We start from the raw sequence: 25,390 nt of genomic DNA, 5'->3' as shown, positions 1-25,390 counted from the left end.
TTTATCCTGCCTACTCCACTTACCCATGCGTCAGTGAAGCTGGCCATGAGATTAAAGGATAAGAGACGCAAAGATTGTCCCTTATGGTACAGGTCAAGGTTTATATCCAGAGTTACAAACAGCTGAATTTATAATCGTTTTGACATCCGATTTTCACTGAAGGCAGCCTCTCCTTATGCATTTTATGCTCAGTTTGAATTGCCCAAGTATATGACAGGTTTAACTTTAAGCATCTGAGGATTGATTTTACAATGGAAAAAAATAGCCAGTCAAGGAACATGTAGTATGATCACTTAATGAATACCTATGTTATACAGAGATAAAAAGCATAAGGCTAGTTTCAAAAGGGGCTGCTCAGTAAATGTATCTTATGCACCAAGACCCAATTGCCAAGTTACAAATACCAGTAGTCCTCAAAGTTTTATATATTCCTTAGCTTGATCATACCCCTTGCACCTGAACCAGCTTCTATTCCAAAGTTTGATGCTGGCCTTTAAACTATAAATAAAAAGGTTAACTTATTTTTATTTATTTTTTTAGTTTGGATAGCCTAGAGAAGGATTCGAACACCTGGCAGATTTTTATTGCTGTCCTGTTAGGAAGAAAAAAAAAATTGGGATTTCCCCAGAATAGTGGGGATATTTTCCAATGGGGATGCTAGTTCTGGTGACAACCAGAAATTCCCTCACTTTGGAGAGATTTTCTCTTACTTCCTGTTTTGACTATGGGGCAGGAAGTGAAGAAACATTTTCCCAATGGAAAACAGATGGCAAAATAAACCTCACGGGGGTGGTAACCTTCCCTTACGTAAAAAATAAAAGAAAACTGGGTTTTGCCTCTAGTTCTACTTTAAGGTATAGCAGGAGGTAGGTTAAGCCAAATTTATTGCATCTCACAAAATACAGGGATCTTACAGACATATACCAAAGAGGATACTTGATCTACAACATCAAAATCCCAAATCTGGTTTACAATAGAAGTTAACAGGAGGCTAAAACTTTCTGTAGAGAGAAATGCGTGTAACCTTCAGATAACTGGGATTTATGAATAAAAAACACAGTACTTCTTACAACTTGGGTTGTAAGAAGCTTATCTGCTTTAAAACAGTGGGCAATTTCCATATGCCAAACATTAAAAAAATACCCAGAGAAACCAGACAGATGGTGACCTCAAATATTGCAACAAAAATAAACAATATTGTGTAACAAAAGGTTCTAAAATGATACAGCACAGTCACTTAGATAAAATAAATATTTCTGCATTTTATAAAGTCAATTAAAGAATCTACTGTTCAATAGTAAAATAAAAAAAGAACAATCAGCTTCCCAAATATAAAAATATTATTTTTTTTGTTTTTACTTGCTGTGGTGCCAGGTTACTATAGTGCTTACCTAGTTCTGCCTTGGACTGAAAACGGATATTCGCATGTTCTGAAATTCCTGAAATTGATCTTTTGAGTCCATTATTTCTCTTAATATGATAAAAATCCAGTGTAAGATCTTATTACTTTGCTATGTATTTACAAAACCGGGGGCATCAGGTCACTGTGCTGTGTGCTAGAACACAGTGCTTATTGCTTTACATCTAATATTGCTTTAAGTAACTGCTCTGCCCCAGTGGAACAAGGACTGAGCTTAGGAAGGCATGCTGTAGCTCTATTCTACACAGCAAATTTGCACAGTACAGGGGAAAACTGACATCTCAACTTTATCAGCAAGGGATGTTCTGTCACAAGGCTTAATACATTGATTTTGGGTACAGTTCTGTCTGCAAAGACAGGCTGACCTCTAAAGTGCAAGAACAGGTACACCAGACTAGTGTGGGCAGTAAAATGAAACTACAGTAGCATCTTGTGAAAGAACATATAGAAAGAAGTTTGCTTTAGGCAGAACTAGGACCAAAGCAGAGTAATGGAATGTGCTGGCACCAGTGGTTCCACGATAAGATAAATAGTAATCTAGAATGCACTTCATAGTAGATGACAATGGAGAAATGACAGGCTTTCAAAATAAAACAAATTTAGGGACTACTGACTCAAAGCACACTGTGCTTCTTTCAGGTTTGTCTTTACTTTCGCATCTGCCACGGCCATGTACTCCTTGTATATGTTTTGCTGAGATTTATATATATAAATCATTTTATATTATGTATAGTGCAGGGAACCAAACTAATGCAAAGACAAACTGATCCCTACAGCAGTAGAGCATACAAGTAGGTGTACACAGTGCATGAAAATTACAGACAATTCCATTAAAAGGAACATACTGGAAGTAAAGGGAGGACACATCTCTCCAGTGTACACAAGAACTGAGCAGCAGACATAGGGGGAGGTTATGAAAAACAGTCACAAGAAATGGATACTCTGGCATGATGGAAACCTTTGAATGAGGGAAGCTGCCAGCCAAACTGGAGAATAAGTAGCATTCGACTTGGTCATGATCACATTCTAAACATATACTTCTTAGAACAAACATTGAGGGCAGGATATTACATACCAGAAGCAAATGGCCTGTACATCAAGGGCTGTGATAAATACATTTACAATATACATAAAAACAAAGGATGCTGCATCAATTCTCCACTACTTCATCAATCAAGTTAAAATGGTAGCCTCTGGGAACCATGTAGTGCTTAAGGCCTATAAAAAAGTCAAGAGGTACAACGCAGGCTACATGGTACCTCTTCGCCTAAAAAAAAGGAAAGAAGAAACAAAGGATAAAAGGAAGCCAATTGCATGGAGGAGGTAGTGCCAAAGAATGAGGACAAAAATAATGGTTTGCACAACAAACAGCGATACCGAGGAAGCAGCACACTGAACAAGGGGTGACTGCTGACAAGTCCTGCCCAGGACATAAAAGGGATGCCGTTTCTCAGGGCTAGTCCCCAGATTACTGGCCATATAACAATACACATCTGTAAAGGAGATATCTCATCTATGGTCCTACAAATAATGCACAAATTCACTATTGCTATTAAATACATCCCGTTGAATTTGAACAATCATAGCAGGAAGAGTGTGAGCTTAGGTGTATAAGTGGGAAATGTTCATGTGACAATTATGTACAAGTGACTAGAATGTAGTTCTTTAAAATCTGAAAATGTGCCCATCTGTATTGTTAAATTATGTATAAATATATGCATTAAGCACATTATGTTCATAACATATAAAGAATGGAAAACATGCACTTTTCAATTGCATTATGCAAGTTCAGTAGGCATGAAACATGTCTGTATACATGCCAATGGGGACACACTAGGCACACAACCCATTTCTGATAATGGTTGGTCTGATGCAGAGAAGGTACTGTACAAAGGATCGGAGGTGAACACGCTGATAATCTGATTGGCCAGCCATTCTAAGACACAGAGGAGGCTAGACTGACCTTGCAAAGGTCAAAAGACATAGCTGTTAAAGAACAAAAGGGATTCAGACCCGCTGGATAAACTGGGTTAGACAGAAGGGGGTGCCGTATAATGAGAAAAAAACCCTGTGCTGCCAATATTTCCATTCAAAGTGGAGTGCAGAACCTTGAAAGATAACAGACAACAGGAGAACTGAACCCGTTTTCATTGTTGCAGAGATGCAGGAATAATGTCAATTTAGGAAGCGGGGGAGTGGCCTCAAAGGAAATTGTTTTCACGTTCTTGACTAAACTCCTCCCATCGGTTTTCATAGAACTTCTTCAGGACTAAACCAGCTTTTCCTACATCAGACTCATCTTCATTAAACAGTTGGCAGTTTCTGAAGACAAGTTCCGCATCTTCTGCAAATTCCACACAATTGGAATACCTGTCAGACAGAGAAAAGTACATCTAAGTGCCAATCCAATCACATCTAATATTTTAGCAAGGGCAGATAAATCTACAAAAATGCATAACTGGACAATAGAGAATTTATATATTGGGATGTTAATGTTAATGTGCTATATTAGCTCCTTAATCCTCATTGCTCTCAGGCTCAGTCACCTTTTATAACTATTATAATTCACTGTTGGATTATTTTATTTATGTTACACTTGGGACACTACAATAAAAAAGGAGGACCCATTTTTTATTTGTTTTATAAGTGTATATCCTGGTACTGCAGTAGGAATATTCATTTGCCAGAGTCCAAGAAAATGATAAGAAGCATATAGAAGACTTAGGGCCCTTTCACACGGGGCAGATCAGTAATGATCCGCCTCCCTGTGTCCGTACAGCTCAGCGGGGATACTCCGTAAAATCTCCGCTGAGCTGGCAGCTGACAGGGCGGTCCCCACACACTGTGCAGGGACCACCCTGTCTTTCCTTCGCTCTCCCCTATGGGGGATCGGACAAACAGGGACCGTATGTCCGTGTAGATCCGATCCGGCAGACGGAAGAAAAATAGGATTTTCTTCCGTCCGATTTTGCGGATCTTTGCGGAGGCGGACAAATTACGGGTGTCAGCGGATGGTCATCCGTTGACACCCGTAATCACATAGGGACACATGTATGTCCCATTTTCATCCGCAACGGACGGATGAAAATGCGGACATACGGTCCGCACGTGTGAAAGGGTCCTTAACCACTACCCATATCCTAAATGTCAACGTTGAATGGAACTGACCAACTTGTATCTAAACACTAAAATGGAAAATACAGCAGCTTACCAGCCTTTAGAAGTGGTTTACTTTATTTTCCACCTGGCGATTCTGCCAGTAAAACACTTATTGTCCTAGAGTGGTAGCACTCCCCAACACTTGATTTTTTTTATTTTAGTTTAACAGGTGCTATACTTGCCGAAAACATTTTTACTCTGTGCAAACCCATTTCGTCTCTTACTAGAGATACACAAGTCAACTCACAAATGAAATACAATCTGTGAATTACAGAATTTCTTTAAATACAGTTGTATTCAAAATTATTCAACCCCCACTGAAATTGATTGTTTTGCCCAGTTTGACATCGATTTTGATCATTCAGTCATCCTGCTTACAATTAAATCAAAGAGGCACGTGTAGGTCAGACAAATATAACATAACATTTATAATGAAATAACCACAAATGTCTTTTCTGTGCTCACATCATTATCAGTTTTATTCAACCCCCAATTGACATTCAATCTTAGTACTTAGTACAACATCCTTTAACAGTTTTAACAGCTTTTAAACTTGAAGCATAGCTTGACACAAGTGTCTTGCAGCGATCTACGGGTATCTTCGCCCATTCGTCATGGGCAAAAGCCTCCAGTTCAGTCACATTCTTAGGCTTGCGCACTGCAACTGCTTTCTTTAAGTCCCACCAGAGGTTCTCAATCAGAATTTAAGTCTGGTGACTGCGATGGCCACTCCAAAATGTTCCAGCCTTTAATCTGCAACCATGCTCTAGTGGACTTGGAGGTATGCTTGGGATCATTGTCCTGTTGAAAGGTCCAACGTCTCCCAAGCCTCAGGTTTGTGACGGACTGCATCACATTGTTATCCACTATCTCCTGGTACTGAAGAGAATTCATGGTACCTTGCACACGCTGAAGCTTCCCTGTACCTGCAGAAGCAAAACAGCCCCAAAGCATGATAGACCCCCCGCCATGCTTCACAGTAGGCAAGGTGTTCTTTTCATCATAGGCCTTGTTCTTCCTCCTCCAAACATAGCGTTGATCCATGGGCCCAAACACTTCTAATTTTGTTTCATCAGTCCACAGAACACAATCCCAAAACTTCTGTGGTTTGTCCACATGATTTTTGCATACTGCAGTCGACTCTTCTTATTCTTTGGAGACAGCAAGGGGGTGCGCCTGGGAGTTCTGGCATGGAGGCCTTCATTACGCAGTGTGCGCCGTATTGTCTGAGCAGAAACTTCAGTACCCACATCTGACAAATCTTTTCTCAGTTCCTCATCAGTCACAAGGGGATTTTTCTCCACTCTATGCTTCAGGTAGCGCTCAGCAGTCAAAGTCAGCATCTTCTTTCTGCCACGACCAGGTAGCGTTTCAACAGTGCCCTTTGCCTTGAATTTGCGAATGATGCTTCCTATGGTGTCTCTTGGTATGTTTAACATCTTTGCAATCTTCTTATAGCCATTGCCCTTCCTGTGAAGAGTAATCACCTCTTCTCTTGTCTTCCCCGACCATTCTCTTGACTTCACCATGTTTGTAACCACACCAGTAAATGTCTAGAAGGAGCGGTGTATCACAGTCAGTTTAAAGCTGCCTGATTGGTGCTTATTAGGCTTTATTGCTGCTCCCTGACATCCACAGGTGTTTTCAATACCTGATTGAAAACACTTCAATGAACCTCTGTTCTTCAGAGTGGTAGTCTTTAAGGGGTTGAGTAATTGTGTAAATGAAGAATTCACAAAATAAACATTTACTACTGTATTACAAAACCAATTGATGTCATTTTAGTTGCATATGATTCTTTAAGAAGTCCTTGTAGGATTTCATTCTGAATACAATTACAAATGTACACTAAATTCCCTAAAACCCTTTACAGCATTGGGGGGTTGAATAATTTTGAACACAACTGTATGCCTAAATATATTAATAAATACTTCCCTATTGTGCAGAAAATGTACACATCATGAATTACGATTTTCTAAGTTGCTGAACTTCATGATTCTCTGTAGATGTAGAGCAGACTGATCGGTGTTGAATAAGCAGAATCGCAAAGATCTGCCCGATACACAGATTTGTATGGTCCAGGCACTTTTATGAGTATAGGATTATTTTTATACGGGACAATTCTACATAAACATATATTAAAAGAGAAAATATATTGTGCTTCTTACAATTACAAAAGCTCCTTAATTCACCCATTCCTAAGAAAGTTCCCTGTTCCTACATCCAGGGAGAAATTTCCAAAACTGAATTGTATGGCCAGTCCCACAAACTTACCCTCCGTTCAACAATTTGTTCCGCATGGTAGAGAAGTCCATTGGGTTTGTTATGATTTTTCTGTAGCCAGGCACAAGCCGTGGGTTCACAGGCTCCAGAAAAGGCCATGCATCATCATGTGACTCCATCTCCATTAAAATGATTCTGAAACACAAAAAGACATTCAGCATTAGTTCGCTGTCCACGCTTTATTTGCCTCAAGGGTTTTATGTCTGAAAGTCACACATACATATCCTGTCCTGCGATTTCATATACCCATTTGTTTGTGCCGGATAGTCCTGGCAGAAATCCAGTGCTGTCCTGAACATGATTATTATTTCAAACAATGTCATCAGAAAATGTGCTAGGACTACAGAGCCCTTTTCCCCTGGTTTTAGGAATATGAGGAGATCGGGAGGTGTTTTGTAGTACCAATATGACTCCTGTACTGAGTAAACAATGCTGCCCATAAATATAGTACAGTCAGTACTATCAGCCTAGGACAGAAATCGTGTTACTGGCAGTATCATCTGATACAAATAAAAAAATTAACTAAAGCAGCCACCACATTTATAGACTGGTAGATTAGATATATCTAATGCAAATAGATATATAATAATAATAAAAAAAAATAATCCTGGGTTTAGATCAAAGTTTTTTTTAATAAATGTTCAAATTACTTTGTCAGAGTAATGCCGCGTACACACCATCACGTTATGTGATTGAAAAAAATGAAGTTTTTAAAAACGTCACTTTAATTGACCGTGTGTGGGGGAAAACGTCGTTTTATGTCTTCTAAAAAACGACCAAAAAAATTGAAGCATGCTTCAATTTTATGTGTTGTTTTTCAAAACGTCAACTTTTACTTCACAGAAATTGACCGTGTGTAGCAAAAACGTCGTTTAAAACGACGTTTTTTCACCCGCGCATGCCTAGAAGCTACTTATGAAGGGAGCTTCAATGGAAAAACGTGGTGAACGTAACCTCGCTTTGCTAGAACATTGTGAGAAAAACGATGGTGTGTAGGCAACTTCGTCTTTGAAAATTGAAGTTTCAAAAACGTCATTTTTTACTTCACAGAAAATGTCGTTTTTTTTCATCACATAAAGTGATGGTGTGTACGGGGCATTAGGAACAAATTGGCACTGTGCATACAGTGAGAGAAAAAGGTATTTTATCCCCTGCTGACAAAGAAATGATCAGTCTATAATTTTATTGGTAGGTTTATTTAAAAAGTGAGAGACAATAAAAAAAATCCAGAAAAACGCATTTCTAAAAAGTTATAAATTGATTTGCATTTTAATGTGTGAAATAAGTATTTGACCCCTTGACAAAACATGACTTGGTACTTGGTGGCAAAACCCTTGTTGGCAATCACAGAAGTCAGATCTTTCTTGTAGTTGGCCACCAGGTTTGCACACATCTCAGAAAGGAATTTGTCCCATTCCTCTTTGCAGATCTTCAAGTCATTAGGGTTTTGAGGCCGACGTTTGGCAATGCGAACCTTCAGCCCCTTCCACACATTTTCTATGGGATTAAGGTCTGGAGACTGGCTAGGCCACTTCAGGACCTTAATGTGCTTCTTCTTGAGCCACGCCATTGTTGCCGTGTGTTTTGGGTTATTGTCATGCTGGAATACCCATCCACGAACCATTTTCAATACCCTCGATGAGAGAAGGAGGTTCTCACCCAAGATTTGCTGGTACATGGCCCCGTCCATCATCCCTTTGATGCAGTGAAGTTGTCCTGCCCCCTTAGCAGAAAAACACCCCCAAAACATAATGTTTCCACCTCCATGATTGGAGTTGAGAGCGCTCGATTTTGGTCTCATCTGACCACCACATTTTCACCCAGTTCTCTGAATCATTCAGATGTTCATTAGCAAACTTCAGACAGGCCTGTACATGTGCTTTCTTGAGCAGGGGGATCTCGCAGCCGCTGCAGGGATTTTGGTCCTTCACGGCGTAGGGCCGATTTCCTCACTGTTCTCATGATCACTGCAACTCCACGAGGTACGATCTTGCATGGAGCGCCAGACTAAGGGAGATTGACAGTTATTTTGTGTTTTTTCCATTTGCGACTAATTGCACTAACTGTTCACCCTCTCACCAAGCTGCTTGGTGATAGTCTTGTGCTTTGAGCTGCAGAATATCAGTCCTTCATGGCATAGTGTGTTGCCAATTGTATTCTTGGCGACTATGGTCCCAGCTGTGTTGAGATCATTGACAAGTTTCCTTTATGTAGTTCTGAGCCAAGACTCACCGTTCCCATGATCATTGAAACTCCACAAGGTGAGATCTTGCATGGAGCCCCGGACAGATGGAGATTGAAAGTTATTTTGTGTTTCTTCCATTTGTGAATAAATCGCACCAATTGCCCCCCTTTCACCAAGCTGCTTGGCGATGGACTTGCAGCCCATTCCAGCATTGTGTAGGACTACAATTTTGTCTTGGACAGCTCTTTGGTCACAAGTGTTGGGCCACTTTAATTCATATTTAAAATGGAGCCATCTAGACTGTTGAACTTGCCAATAAGATTTTTATTACGTTCAGCGCTACTTTACCCAAACATTTCAAAATGCACATTTGTTTTGTGGGCCAATACAAAATTCATAGAAAACATGACAAGCAAACATAACCGATATCTACCAAACCAGTGACGGGTAAGATCGTTCCATTCCTCCCTTTGCACGTCCATCCTGGGAAACCCAGGGGTTATTCATGTCTTGCCTTTGAAAGGACTAAGTTCGATTATATCAAGTATTTACTACATGAACAACAAAGTATAGTTTCCATTTACGTTCCTCCTCTCCTTTTTCTCGTTTGGAATCTACAGGAAATCTTTAAGGAACTGTTTTTTTTTTTTTTTCCTTCCAGGGTGCTGCAGCCCATGCAGAACTGTCACCACAGTGGACCCACTGACTAATTCCAGTCCCATGACAGAACTATATGTGCTCACACTCCATGCATGCACTCTCATCATATTGTGCAGCAATATCCTGGCCAGTTTAGCGTTCCCCTGTAGGGCCACTTCTGCTGTTTCTTCTCTAGAATTGGTATATTTTATTTATTACTTGTGGTCTAATTTGACCTGAATTTTCAGCAGAAGTGATCAATTTAGGCGTCTGGATCGCCATTATTGTTGTCTTTCATGTCTGTTTACTTTCATGTTATTACATGTGACCTTTTTGGGTTGTACCTTACATAAATTTTGTTTTTGGGTGCAGTACCGGCCGACCCACGCTGGTAGGTCTGTAAAGTAGAGCGGTTCTGCTCATCTGGTACCAATTTTGATATCTCACGTACTAATGTTTTATACATTTTCTAATATTTGATTAAACTTTTTTATTCTATCTATATCATTGTCCGTCACTGCCTTGGTAGCCGCTTAGTTGCCCCCGGGGTTACTATTCCTTGGTTCCCCCACGGGATGACATCCTTTTGTTTCATAGGCTCTGTTTTGGCTACTGCAGTGATCCCCTCACAGTGGAAGTGCTTATTTATAGATACATGTGATATAACAGTAGTGGGTGGGGATACGCTCAATTCCCCTTGTGTATAAACATAACAGATAAGCTGTAAAAAAAATAATGATAAAAAGGTCACTTACTCGCAGAAGGTTAAATCAGGACTCTGGCTTCTTGTACCAATTTTCCGTTTCTTCACAAATGAGCTCTCTGCTGGGGACTGCGGTGTGGCAGGCGTTTCTCTTCGACGCGACGGCTTTACAGGACTATCGTCTTGATAACGCTGCACACTCTTTTTGATCCGGCGTGAAGAACCACTGGGTTTCAGATACTCACTTTCACTTTGCTGAAGAAAGACATGCACAGCAAATAAGACATCTGGATTGTTTGATAAAACTGAACTCCTACCAAGAAACTCTATAGGCAAATGCAACGGACACACTGCCTCTGAATAAAGAAGGTGCAGTCAGCCCTTATCTGTGTATTCCTTACAGCACTGTAACTTAAAAACTACAACTATTCCAGCGAGTCATTTCCATTTAATTTTCTAAAACATTTCTGAACTATTCTGCCCAGAAAGTACCCAAAACGCAACATTCACAGAAGAGCAGATATACAGAACTAGAAGCATGTACAATCCTGCCAAAAGGATTTTGCCGCATTTAGCATATTTTTTTTTTAATAATTATAAATTTATTATTTATGAGAATATTTGAAAAAATAAAGAAATGATTTTAAGTGCAGCAACGCATGAACTTTTTTCAATATGTGTGTGTGTGTGTGTGTGTGTGTGTGTGTGATTTTAAATGGCCAAAATGAAAAACACCTGTAAATGAAACGAGAGTTACCATGTTTAGCAGCAATTGACACTTTAAATGCTTTTAAACTCCGCTTCTGAACCCAATTTTTTGCATTCCAAAAAAAGCCTAGGCATGGAGCACGACCTGTCTGATCCACCTAGAAATGGTGGACGACGAGACCGCCAGACCCTTCTTAGGACCAGTCACCGACACGAACAGTGAGTCCGACTTCCGAAACGGAGCCGTAGCAGACAAGTACACCCGTAGGGCCCGAACCACGTCCAAGGAATGTAAAGTGGCCTTCTTCGGGTTTTTTGGCCGAGGACATAAGGATGGCAAGACAATGTCCTCATTAATGTGAAAAGCCGAAACCACCTTTGGAAGGAAAGACGGCTGCGGCCGCAGCACCACCTTATCCTTGTGGATGACCAAGTAAGGAGCCTTGCAGGACAAGGCCGCCAGTTCAGATACTCGCCTGACCGAGGTAATTGCCACCAGAAAAACCACCTTTTGGGACAGAGTCAACAAAGGAATCTTCCGAATGTCCTCAAGACGGAGCTTCTTGAAGCGCCAAAAGGACTAAATTCAAGTCCCATGGAGGCAGTGGAGGGCGCACAGGAGGGGCCACATACTGAACCCCCTGCACAAACGTACGCACCAGGGAGTGCGCCGCCAAGGGTCGCTGAAAGTGGAAAGCTAGAGCCGAAATCTGACTCTTAACCGTACTTAAGGCGAGAGCCTGAACCACTCCACGCTGTAAGAACAGCAGAATCTGGGACATCACGTACGTACGGGGTGCCATTTCATCTCTTCACACATAGCGATGTAGGCCTTCCACGTACAATGGTAGAGACCACCGAGCCCGACAGGCCTCGATCCTTCAGCACCTGGCTCTCAACAGCCACGCCGTTAAAGCCAGTGACTGTAAAGCAGGGTGAAAGATCAGACCCTGCGACAGAAGATCTTCTCTCAGGGGTAGATGCCAGGGGACGTCTGCCACCAGACGCACCAGGTCCGCGTACCAGGGATGGCGCTGCCAATCCGGAGAGATCAGAATTGTTGGTATCCCCTCGGCTTCAACTCTGCGTAGCAGGCGAGGAAGAAGCGTCAGAGGAGGGAAGGCGTAGATTAGGTGATAGTGACCCCATGGTGCCACCAACGCGTCCGCCCATGGATCCCTTGACCTGGCCACGAACCGCGACACCTTCCGATTGAGACGGGACGCCAGAAGGTCCACGTCTGGAATGCCCCATCTTTGGCACAGACACTGAAACACCTCCGGGTTTTGCGACCATTCTCCTTGGTCTAGCGTTTGGCGACTTAGGTAGTCGGCTTGCCAGTACAGCACCCCCGGAATGTACACGGCCGACAGAGCCGGAAAGGAACCTTTCGGCCCACCGGAGGATGTGTGCGACTTCCGTCGCTGCAGCCGAGCTCCGCGTGCCCCCCTGATGATTGACGTACGCCACGGCCGTGGCGTTGTTGGACTGGATCCTGACCGGTCGGTCCTGTAGACCCAGAGACCACTTGGAGAGACACAACTTGATTGCTCGGAGCTCCAGTACATTGATCGGTAGGCAGGACTCCTGAGTCCAGTGCCCCTGGACTGACCGGACACCCCGCCAGCCGGAGAGGCTGGCATCCGTCGTGATCACTGTCCAATTGCACGGCAGAAAAGATTTTCCGTTGTGCCGGAGATGTCAGCCACCACACTAGGGAGGACCTGACCAGGCGACTCACCCGAATCTGGTAATCCAGAGACGAATGGAGCTTGTCCCAACGTGACAGAATCTCTTTTTGCAATGCTCGAGTGTGAAATTGGGCATACGGCACTGCCTCGAAAGACCCAGCACTCTCATGCAAAAGCGAAGCGACGCCCATTTCTGGGTCGTCAGCCGCTGCAATGTATGTAGTTTTTCCGTTGGGAGGAAAACTCGCGCCACTGAGGAGTCCAGGACTAACCCCAGGTATTCCAGCCGCTGAGACGGTACCAGTACCGATTTTTGGGTATTCAATAGCCAACCGAATTCTCTGAGTGTTTGACAGGTGATAGACACGTCCTCTTCTAATTTTGAGCTTGAAGAAGCTCTCAGAAGAAGGTCGTCCAGGTATCCTACGATAGCGATCCCGCGCTGCCTCAGCAGGGCCAGAATCGGAGCGAGCACCTTGGTGAAAACCCGTGGTGCTGAGGCCAGGCCGAACGGGAGGGCCACAAATTGAAAGTGGTCCTCTCCGATCGCAAAAGGCAGAAATCTCTGGTGTTTTGCTCATATGGGGATATGCAGGTACGCGTCCTTGATATCCAAGGATGCTAGGAAATCCCAGATGGAGCGCTGCTATCGACTCGAATCGACTCCATCCTGAACTTTTGCACTTTGACAATACAATTGAGGGCCTTGAGGTCCAGGATTGGCCGGACCCCTTCCTTCTTGGGGAGTACAAACAGATTGGAGTAAAACCCCTGAAACCGTTCAGTTGATGGAACTGGTACAACCACCCCCCTGACCAGCAGCTCCTGGACAGCTCCTGACAGATCCTTCCGGCGACCTAGAGGAAGCCGGAGGTTGGAGGGAAAAAAAAAATGCGGTCGATCCCATTCCTTGTACAACAATTTGTCCAGATATGGAACAAAATGAAAACACTTTTGCGGTGCGGGGTGGCTGGCGGAACCCAAAAGGGACCGGCATGTCTGATGCCTCCGCCAAATCCTCAAGTTTCTGAGTATCCCCCACCGCAGTGATAAGAGCTCCAACAAATTCCTTATCCTGCGCTGACCATGAAGCAGAGTCATCCTCACTGTCCATGTGGGCTAAGCCTGCATCAGCTGACATAACAGAACCAGAGCCATATGCAATAGCAGGGCCTGATTCCGTGTCAGAGACATCCCCAGAAGCAGGCGCAGGGAGTGGGAGCTTTTTACCCCCCTTCTGGCCACTTGCCGCTTCAATTCTGACAACAAACGCGTCAAGGACTGCCACCATAGCATCCACCGAGGTCGCAGGAGCAGGGGCACCAAGGGTCAACTCTGGCATGGTTGGGGTAGAAGCCTCCGGTTCAGACTGCATGCTGACCCACCTATATATGCCACCCTAGTACTGCAAGGCAGGACCCACAGGCACCCTCCCGGCCGCAACAGAGAGCAGGGGACCCCCCAGGAGACTCACCACCCCGACCAGAGTGCAGCGCTGCTGAAGAGCTGAGAGCGCTGTCCATGCTGTGCCGTCCCTCAGGAAGTATTCTGCAGGCTTTGGCGCCGTTATTTCAGGCACTAGAGGCCAAAAACTTTTCCAAGATGGCCGCCGACATGCAGAAAAACAGCATGTGGGCTACAAGAAAATGGCCACCGATACATAGAACCGCGACCCCGGAAAAAATAGGATTTTTGTACTCACCGTAAAATCCATTTCTCTGAGTTCATGGACGGACACAGCAGCCTTGACCTTAGGGTTATATCCGCTTCTCCAGGAGAGGTTTAGGCAGAAACACAGCACTTAAAGTGTCAACAACTTTCCTTCAGTGCAGCTCCTCCCAGGGGGCGTGGTTCCCCGGGTGTAACCCACACCCTGTTCTAACAGCCTCAGTTCATAACAAGTAGTACAAACAAAGGAGGGGTGGGTGCGGTGTCCGTCCATGAACTCCGAGAAATTGATTTTACGGTGAGTACAAAAATCCTATTTTCTCTTCCGTTCATGGATGGACACAGCAGCCTTGACCTTAGGGACGTCCCCAAGCAGTGTCAAAAAATTTAGAGTCTGGGGAAAAACACAGCAAACCAAACTTCACCCCAAACAAAACCGGAGTTACTCAACGGAGGTACTCCAACCTTAAACTGCCGCCTGTAACACCCTGCGGCCGAAGGAGGCATCAGAAGATGCACTCACATCCACCTTGTAAACTTTTGAAGAAGTGTGGACCGACGACCAGGTCGCTGCCTTACACACCTGTAGTACAGAGGCTTGATGGCGGAAAGCCCAAGAGGCACCGATCGCCCTGGTCGAATGCGCCGTGACCGGAAAGGGAGGCGCCCGCCCCTTCAGGGCATAGGCCTGAAGCACAACCTGTCGGATCCACCTGGAAATGGTGGCCGACGAGACTGCCAGACCTTTTCTGGGACCAGACACCGACACGAACAGTGAGTCCGAATTCCGGAACGGAGCCGTCGCCGACAAGTACACTCGAAGGGCCCGAACCACATCCAGGGAATGTAAAGTGGCCTCCTTCGGGTTCTTCGGCTGAGGACATAAGGATGGAAGAACAATGTCCTCATTAATGTGAAAGGCCGAAACAACCTTTGGGAGAAAAGAAGGCTGCAGACGCAGCACCACCTTATCCTTATGGATGACCTTGCAGGACAAGGCCGCCAGTTCAGACACCCGTCTGATCGAGGTAATCGCCACCAGAAAAACCACCTTCTGTGACAGACAACAACAAGTCAACAAGGGAATCTTCCGAATGTCCTCAAAGGGAGCTCGTTGAAGCACCGAAAGGACTAAATTCAAATCCCATGGAGGCAGTGGAGGGCGCACAGGAGGGACCACATGCCAGACCCCTGCACAAACGTGCGTATCAAAGAGTGCGCTGCCAAGGGACGCTGAAAGTAAACAGCCAGAGCAGAAATCTGGCTCTTGACCGTAATCAAGGCGAGAGCCTGGTCCACTCCCCACTGTAGAAACAGCATAATCCGGGACACCACGTATGTACGGGGGTGCCACTTCATCTCCTCACACATAGAGATGTAGGCCTTCCACATACAATGGTAAATTCTCCTAGAAGTAGACTTCCGTGCACGCAGCATGGTAGAAATCAATGAGCCAGATAGGTCCTGGTCCTTCAACACCTGGCTCTCAACAGCCACGCCGCTAAAGCCAGCGACTGTAAAGCAGGGTGGAAGATCGGACCCTGCGACAGAAGATCTTCTCTCAGGGGTAGACGCCAGGGGACGTCTGCCACCAGACGCACCAGGTCTGCGTACCAGGAGCGGCGCGGCCAATCTGGGGCGATCAGGATTGTTGGAATCCCTTCGGCTTCCACTCTGTGCAGCAGGCGAGGAAGAAGCTTCAGAGGAGGGAAGGCGTAAATTAGGCGATAATGACCCCAAGGTGCCACCAACGCGTCTGACGCGTCCGCCCACGGGTCCTTTGACCTGGCCACGAACCGTGGCACCTTCCGATTGAGACGGGACGCTAGAAGGTCCACGTCCGGAGTGCCCCACTTTTGGCACAGACTCTGAAACCCCTCCGCGTGAAGTGACCATTCTCCTTGGTCCAGTGTTTGGCGACTCAGGTAGTCGGCTTGCCAATTCTGAACACCCGGAATGTACACGGCCGACAGAACCGGAACGGACCTTTCCGCCCACCGAAGGATGTGCACGACCCCGTCGCCGCAGCTGAGCTCCTTATGCCTCCCTGATGATTGACGTACGCCACGGCCGTGGCGTTGTCGGACTGGATCCTGACCGGTCGGTCCTGCAGATCCAGGGACCACCTGGCAAGGCACAGCTTGATCGCTTGGAGCTCCAGAATATTGATCAGCAGGCGGGACTCCTCCTGAGTCCAGCGCCCCTGGGCTGACCGGAGAGGCTGGCATCCGTCGTGACTTTTGTTCAGCGGCACAGTAGAAAAGACTTCCCGGTCCGAAGCACCGGAGACGTCAGCCACCACACCAGGGAGGACTTGACCAGACGGCTCAACTGAATCTGGAAATCCAGAGATGACGGAAGCTTGTCCCAACGTGACAGAATTTCCTTGTGTAGCTCCCTGGTGTGGAATTAGGCATATGGGACCACCTCGAAAGAGGCCACCATCAGACCCAGAACTCTCATGCAGAATCAAAAAGACGACCACTTCTGGGTCGACAACTGCTGCACAGCAAATCGCAGGGTCTTCAGTTTCTCCGTTGGGAGGAAAACCCGCGCCTCTGCAGAATCCAGGACTAGCCCCAGGTATTCCAGTCTCTGGGACGGAACCAACACTGACTTCTGGAAATTCAGAAGCCAGCCGAACTCTTGGAGAGTCTGACACGTCCTCTTCTAACTCTGAGCCTGAGGAAGCTCGCAGGAGAAGGTCATCCAGCTATCCCACGATAGCGATTCCTCGCTATCTCAGCAGGGCCAGTATAGGGGCGAGCACATTGGTAAAAACATGTGGTGCCGATGCCAGGCCGAACGGGAGGGCCACAAATTGAAAGTGGTCCTCCCCGACCGCAAAGCGCAGAAATCTCTGGTGCTTTGTGCATATGGGAACATGCAGGTATGCGTCCATGATATCCAAGGACGCCATGAAGTCCCCCTGATGGAGTGCCGCTATCACTGAGCGAATCAACTCCATCCTGAATTTTTGTACCTTGACAAAACAATTGAGGGACTTGAGGTCCAGGATTGGACGGACCCCTTCCTTCTAGGGGACCACGAACAGATTGGAGTAAAACCCCGGAAACCGTTCCTGCGAGGGAACTGGCACAATCACTCCCCTGACCAGAAGATCCTGGACAGCCCCCGCCAGAGCCAGCCGGCGTTCCGGAGGAAGCTAGAGGTTGGAAGGAAAGAATCTGTTTCGTGGACAAGAGAGAAACTCTATTTTGTACCCCGAGGAAACCACGTCGCAAACTCAACGGTCGGAAAGAAGAGACCTCCACAGAGTCGCGAATTTGCGAAGCCTGCCCCCCACCCGAGACATGGGCGGGGGCAGACCTTCATGCGGAAGCAGGTTTGTCCGCAGGCTTGCGGTACCAGGCGCGCCTCCGCCCCGCAGCGGGGGCCTTAGCGCCTTGCGGATTATTTCCCACCGTGCTGGGCGCACGAAAAAACGCTTGGGGGTAGTAAAGGAGGGCCCTTGCTTACGGCGAGGCTCCTTGCCCTTCCCAGACTGTGGAAGCAGCGTGCTCTTACCACCCGTGGCATCCTTAATGATGTCATCAAGGGATGACCCAAAAAGCCGCTCACCCTTAAAGGGCAAATCCACCAAGGCCTTTTTTGAGGATTGGTTCGCAGAACAGCATTTTAGCCACACAAGGCGGCGTAATACCACCGCATAGGCGGAGGCCCTGGAAAGCAAGGGAAGCGTATCCAGGACTGACTCACAGACGAACATCAGACCCTGAACCAATTGTTCAGCCAGGTCCCTACAGGTCTCGGAAGCATCCCGCTCCGCCAGCTCCTGCAGCAGGAGCTTCGCCCTTTCGGTCAGAGTCTGTGACACCAGGGTCCCAGCCAAAACCGGCTTTACAGCCGAAACCACTACAGTGAAAAGGGAGCGGGCCACAGCCTCCACTCTCCTATCAGCAGGGTCCTTAAAAGGCTCTTCCACGGGTAACGTGGTGGCCTTACTCAATCTGGACACGGGAGGGTCCACAGACGGAGGAGAGACCCACTTTTTTAAAAAGTCCTCCTCAAAGGGATAACGGGTCGCAAAGTACTTTGGAACAGCAAAAACTTTCTGCGGTGTATCCCATTCCTTGCACAATAAGTTGTCCAAATAAGGAACATAAGGAAACACTTTTGTGGTGCGCGGCGGTTTGCGGAACCCAAAAGGGACCGGCACATCTGGTGCCTCCGCCAAAACCTCAAGTTTTTGAGTTTCACGCACCGCAGAAATAAGATCTCCAACAAATTCCTCATCAGCAGCTGACCCTGAAGCAGAGTCATCCTCACTGTCCGCGTGGGTTAAGCCTGCATCCTCTGACACTACAGAACCAGAGGCAGAAGCAATAGCAGGGCATGATTCTGTGTCAGAGGCATCCCCAGAAGCAGGCTCAGGGAGGGGGCGCTTTTTACCCCCCATCCGGGCACTAGCTGCTTCAAACCTGGAGAGAAAAGCCTCCAGGACAGCTGACATTGCCTCAACAGATGTGGCAGGGGGAGGGGCATCAAGGGTTAACTCAGGCATTGCTGGGGAAGAAGTGCCTGGTTCAGGCTCCATAGTGCCCCACCACTGTGTCACCCAAACTGCAAAGCAGAAACACCCACCGGTCACCTCCTGGCCGTTAGTAACAGGTGTGCTGAGAAGCCGGCTGCGCTGCGTCTGTCCCCTCAGGAGGATTTGCGGTCTTTTTGCAGTGCCTAAACGACCGCACAAGGCCAAACAAAATCCAAGATGGCCGCTGTATGTGAAAAAGCACCATAGGACCACAGGAAAATGGCCGCCGAGCTATATAAAGCGCGACCACGGCAAAATGGCGGCCGTTGCGCATTTAAAACACCCAGAATGACAGCACACAGCGCAGCACAGTATTAACACAGCGCAACTCCCAAAAAACCCGGTGTAATTAAGAGACACCGGAAAGACCCCCCCTCACAGCCGCTACCCAAATGGGAAAGGAGGGAGAGGAATTAAAGGAGAGAGGAAAGCAGGGCAAACCCTCAGTCGAACTCCCAGGGGAAAATTCCAGCCACACCACCTTACCTGAGCAAGGGGCCACTACTTACCCGTCCTGCGACCACCGGCTGGAGGTATCCCAGACAGAACCAACGTCCGCTAAATGGCATGGCTGTCGGCCAGACACTGTGACAAAGCCATAAAGACCAGTCATATGTGTGCCCTAGAACAAAATGTTCCCCGGCCGCCCCTGGAGCAAAGGGGGGTGTCGTGGACGACCCAGAGCAGAGCTGAGGGCCGGCACCAAGGATGAGCTCTGGCGTGTTCGCATAGAACACGTGCAGAGCCCGCCAGGAAGTGTGCACGGCGCTGCGCTAATAACAGCCAGGGAGACATTTCACGATCCTGTGATTAGCACATCGCCGTGCTCACTTCCTGGCGGGTTCTGCACGTGTTCTATGCGAACACGCCAGAGCTCATCCTTAGCCAGCACACACTCGATGTCCGAACATGGGGGGACTACAAGAGTCAAGACCCAGCCTGTCACCCAGTCGGCAGTTGATAGAAGAATCTCAGGATCCAAAAATGCAGGAACAAAAGACAATAAAAATCGCAAGAAAAAAATCTCCAGAGTACAGGACTCCAGAGTGCCTGTCCTCTCCTGACGTTAGGTAGAGAAAAACTGAGGGTGTGGGTTATACCCGGGGAACCACGCCCCCTGGAAGGAGCTGCACTGAAGGAAAGTTGACACTTTAAAGCGGAGGTTCCATTAAAAAAAATTAATTAAATTAAAAAGTCAGCAGCTACCAACACTGGAGCTGCTGACTTTTAATAAGGACACTTACCTGTCCTAGCCGCCAGCGATGTCAGCCCCCGCCAAGGCCGATCCTCGATCCTGGCAGCTCCAAGCGCCGCCATCCACATTAAGGGAAACAGGCAGTGAAGCCGTACGGCTTCACTGCCCGTTTCCTACTGCGCATGCGCGAGCAGTGCGGCGCTTTGTGAATGGGCCGGCTGCTTTCTGGGACACACACAGTTCCCAGAATGCAGTGCGCCCCATTCAAAAGAAGACACCCAGTGTAGGAGGAGGAAGAGAATCCACCACGGACGATGAAGAGGCAGATTCGGCACTTCCGCATAGCAACAGCTATTTAGGGTGAGCGGAAGAGAAATGGCAGCCATATACGTGTTTTAAAGCCCCAGTAACACACAGCAGAACACAGTCCAGCACACACCAGCACACACCAGCACCAAAAAACGTAATAAAAAATAGCACCTCACAGCAGCACAGCCCCCCGGCAGTAACGGAGCCCCCCAGGCGGACCCCCCAACTCACAGCTGCCACCCAGAACGGGGGGAGAGTAAGGGAGAGAGGAAAGCAGGGCGAACTCTCAATCGACCTCCCCAGGAACTAGGGGTGTTGAATATAATCGATGCATCGCGATTCGGAGCCCCCCGATTCGGCATCGATGCATGTGACCCCAATAATCGATGTCGGGTGACGTCATCCCGACTTGCCCCGCCCCTCCCGGGAGATCGCTCCGAGCAGGTCTTTTAAAATGTTTTTTTTTTAATAAATGCACGTTGTAATCCATTAAGTGGCAATCGCTCTGTGTGCTTTTTTTAAATATATGTAGATTCATACCTCATAGCTCCGTGTGTAGTAACTGTACATGCGATCATGTGACTCCATGGTCCGGCCCGCCTCTCTCTTCCTCTGTCCTCTCACATCCCTCGTCTCAAAGTCTCTTCTGATGTCAGTCCCGCCCGCCTCTCTTGTGATCTGTTACTTTAGCTATAGACGATGGGCGGGGCTGAGAACGGACATTAGGAGAGATGAGAGGCAGGTCCGAGCATGGAGTCACATGAGGGGAATAGAATACAGTATACAGTTATATATACACACACGGAGACATGAGGTATGATTCTGCATATGTTTTAAAAAGCACATTACAGCAGTGGCTATAACAGCATTTAGTATCACAGGTATTTTATCAGCAGTCCGATTCCTACACGTGCTCTGCCTGTGCAGGCATTTCTCTGACTCTCTGCACATTCCACGGTGTTAACTCCTAGTGTGCTGGAATGTGCAAAGAGTCAGAGAAATTTCAGCAGACAGTGCAGTGAAACTCACAGGGCTGTCAATTGTGGAATCTAATCCCTGAGTCCTGCCCCCCCCCCCCCCAGCAGCCATGTGTGTATTCCTGTGCACTTTTTAAAGGGGAGTTTCACCCTATTTGCACCCTTTAAAAATGCACAGATGACAATGAACCCTCAATAAAAAATATCAGCAAGGACTTGGAAATGTGTCAATTGTAATAGAAAAATAAATAACACGGTAGTCCTCGCTGTACTGATATTTTTATTGAGGGTTCATTGTCATCTGTGCATTTTTAAAGGGTGTATTGATGACAATGTCAGCACATAAAAACACACTGAAAATGCACAGGCAAAATCATGTATTTTCCTCATTGTTCCCTCCAATCATCCTCTGTGCGCAGAACAGCATGTAAGTACTGAGGAGGAGGGGGTGCTGTTATCCGGGGACACAGGGGGGGGGGTACGGGCATGTAGTGGAATCTGATGTGTCACCTGTGATAAGTCATTGTCACTGCAGGGACTGGGCTGTATGGAGGAGAAATATAGGCCATCTCCTGTACTATGTCTGCAGTCTCTGATCATCTCCCTGTACTAGGTCTGCAGTCTCTGATCATCTCCCTGTACTAGGTCTGCAGTCTCTGATCATCTCCCTGTACTAGGTCTGCAGTCTCTGATCATCTCCCTGTACTAGGTCTGCAGTCTCTGATCATCTCCCTGTACTAGGTCTGCAGTCTCTGATCATCTCCCTGTACTAGGTCTGCAGTCTCTGATCATCTCCCTGTACTAGGTCTGCAGTCTCTGATCATCTCCCGTACTATGTCTGCAGTCTCTGATCATCTCCCGTACTATGTCTGCAGTCTCTGATCATCTCCTGTACTATGTCTGCAGTCTCTGATCATCTCCTGTACTATGTCCGCAGTCTCTGATCATCTCCCTGTACTATGTCCGCAGTCTCTGATCATCTCCCTGTACTATGTCCGCAGTCTCTGATCATCTCCCTGTACTATGTCCGCAGTCTCTGATCATCTCCTGTACTATGTCCGCAGTCTCTGATCATCTCCCTGTACTATGTCCGCAGTCTCTGATCATCTCCCTGTACTATGTCTGCAGTCTCTGATCATCTCCCTGTACTATGTCTGCTGTGACGGTATCGGTATGATATCCCCGTCAACGTTCCCTTCTTCCCATAACGAAAATCACCCCAATATTCCACGAGGAGGGATATCCCTGGAATCGCCCAGAAAGCCACACATGAAACCAGCTTACTGCTTGAACAACACAGACTTTAATGTTATAACACACAGCTTATATGTCATTTCCAAAACTGTTACAATGACAAATCTCCGCCCCCCTCACACTGGGGCTTCCATACAGATTATAGGTAGACACGACGGGGCCGATGCTGAAACACATTTTCTTTAGACAATGACATCAATGACGCTGAGCACTAGCTGTACTGAATACATCAACCAGACCGCTCGACCCCGCATAGAGAGATAATTACCACAATGAAGCAATCAGAATAATTAACACAAGCCACTTAAACCCAGCTCTCCTTCACACAACACAATAGATCAATTAACCTTTAGAAATAGTGAGGGGACATTAGCACATCAATAGCCTGGCTAGTAGGGAGCAGTAAACTGAGACATATAGGCAAATGTATCACAATGGCCCCCCTTTTGCTCCCTGCTCCGGCAAACCCGGTTGGACCTTCCCTGGTCCAGTAGGGTTGACGGGTTCAGAGCTATTAGTCAGAGGTTAACTCCGTTTGGCATGACTGACCTCCCTTGGCAACTGCTTCAGACTCAGGTATGTCACCGGGTCGTCAGATCACACGCCGGTCAGTCCCCAAGTCTTTGTGCGATCTGCAAAGTCACCAGAAGTCAGTGTGAAGACAGCGAATGGGTCTGTGCGCCGCCGTCTAGGTGTCCCGCTATGGGAGGGGGCAGGTTATGGCTCTGAAGTGACAATCCCAGGAGATTCATAAAAAGAAAAAGTTATATTTGTTGTAGCACTGGTGCTCAGAGTCCGGGGGGGGGGGGGGGGAGAGAGGGGCCTCAGAGCCCCATAAGGTCAGCCACCCCCTGCTCCCTCCGCAGCCGCCGGTTCTCCTCTTGGAGCTTCTCCAGCTCCATCTCCAGTTCATGGAGCCTGGGGGGGTCAGCCTGCTGTGACCTCAGGTGGTTGTTCTCCTCCATGCGGCTTATGCACTCCTCCAGCTCTATGTACTCACGGATCAGCTCCTGCTTGCTCATGTCCTGCAGGCTCTCCACGTGGTCCTTCATCATCAGGAACTGGGTGGTGGTGTAAGGGGCCACCGGTGGGCCCTTGGCGAACATCTCGGCACGCATCTGGGACGCCCGCTGCGACTCCCTCTCCTCCAGTCGCTTCTTCTCCTCCCAGGTCAGCTTGTTATACGGCTTCCAGGACCTCTTCTTCTTGAAGGGTGGCCGGCGGTGCCTCTTTCTGCCCAGCTCCCTCCAGGGCCCCTCCGGCTCAGGGCTGTCGCCCATGACCAGCTGACAATGGTGTTCCCTGTTGTCCGTAATAACAGATTGTACCATGAGGGCTTCGTAAGGGGTGCCCAATGGTTCTTCCTGACCCAGCTCCTTTGGATCCCAAGCCGAGTCTACACAATGGGCTGCTGCTGGTGGGCGGTACCCAGGTTGAGACCAATTTGACCTGGTGTTGTCATTCATGGGGCAATTCTGCTTGAAGTGACCCAGCTGTTTGCACCGGAAGCAGCGTTGTTCGTTGCCCTCCTGGCGATGATAGCGAGGGCTAGATATCACCGGTCTGTTAGGAGGTTGGTATCTAGCGGTTGGTGGGTGTGAGGGCACCGTTTGTGGTGGAGGTTGTTCCTGTGGTGTGACCTGGTTCGTCTTGCGAGTATCTGCATATTCATCCGCCAACTTCGCGGCCTCTGGTAGAGTCATGGGCCTGCGATCTCTCACCAAATCCTTGACGTCCGTCTGGATGTGATTGTAAAATTGCTCCAGGAGCATTAGTTGCAAAATGTCCTCTGCGGTGGTGGCCTGGCTGCTGTTAGCCCAGTTAGAGGCCGACCGGGACAATTGGCATGCCCATTCCGCATAAGAGTCTTTCGTGGTTTTGCGTGAGTCCCTGAACTTCTGTCGGTGGGACTCTGGGGTTACTGCATAACGAGCCAGGAGCACTTCTTTACCCGGGCGTAGCTATGGATATCCTGATCTGGCACGGTCCGGAAAGCATCAGAAGCTTTGCCTGACAGTTTGCCTGACAATATTGAAACCCAGTCTCCTCTAGCTATTCGGTGCAGGTTACATTGTCGCTCAAAATCCGCCAGGAAGTTATCAATCTCACAGTCCTTTTCATCAAAAGCTTTAAAAGCGCTAAACGGAATCTTCCTTGCGTCTGCTGTGCTGTACTCACTGTTCGTAGAAGGTGCGGCTGCTTGTTGGACTGCTGCCAGTTTTAACTGTAGCTCTGCGTCCCTTATTTGTTTATCCTTCTGTAGCTCTGCGTCTCTTATTTCTTTAGCCTTCTGTAGCTCTGCGTCCCTTATTTGTTTATCCTTCTGTAGTTCTGCGTCCCTTATTTGTTTATCCTCCTGTAGCTCTGCGTCTCTTATTTGTTTATCCTTCTGTAGTTCTGCGTTTACTAACATGTCCATCACTTTCAGTACCACATCTGGCGTTGGGTTCGGGCCGAACCACGCTAGCTTCTCTCTCATTAGCTTGTTGGCTGGCGATTCCTCCTCCTGAATCACTGGTGTCTCCATCTCTTGTACTGCTGGCGTTGCTGCAATCCCGTCCTCCTGGTCTAGCTCCATTGATTCTGCTATGATGACCCGCTTGGTTTTGTTGCTAGCAATCCTTCCACGAACTTCCAGTAGTTC

General features: G+C 47.3%; 1 protein-coding gene across 3 annotated transcripts in view; it reads right to left on the bottom strand.

Annotated features, from left to right (window-relative positions):
- Positions 1 to 312: 312 nt before the first annotated feature.
- Positions 313 to 25,390, bottom strand: part of BAZ2A (bromodomain adjacent to zinc finger domain 2A) — a 168,272-nt gene continuing 143,194 nt past the window's right edge. For all 3 annotated transcript variants that reach the window (XM_040341034.1, XM_040341033.1, XM_040341032.1), the window contains exons 27-29: positions 10,442 to 10,644; positions 6,854 to 6,997; positions 313 to 3,790 (exon numbers count right to left, since the gene is read on the bottom strand). In XM_040341034.1, the coding sequence (XP_040196968.1) occupies positions 3,622 to 3,790; positions 6,854 to 6,997; positions 10,442 to 10,644 (516 nt within the window). In that variant the 3' untranslated portion in view covers positions 313 to 3,621. The remainder of the gene's footprint in view (positions 3,791 to 6,853; positions 6,998 to 10,441; positions 10,645 to 25,390) is intronic.

This window comes from Rana temporaria, chromosome 2 (assembly GCF_905171775.1).
Source record: "Rana temporaria chromosome 2, aRanTem1.1, whole genome shotgun sequence".
Taxonomy (NCBI): Eukaryota; Metazoa; Chordata; class Amphibia; order Anura; family Ranidae; genus Rana; species Rana temporaria.
Note: the sequence above shows the minus strand (reverse complement) of the source record. Positions and strands in the feature narration are given on the sequence as shown.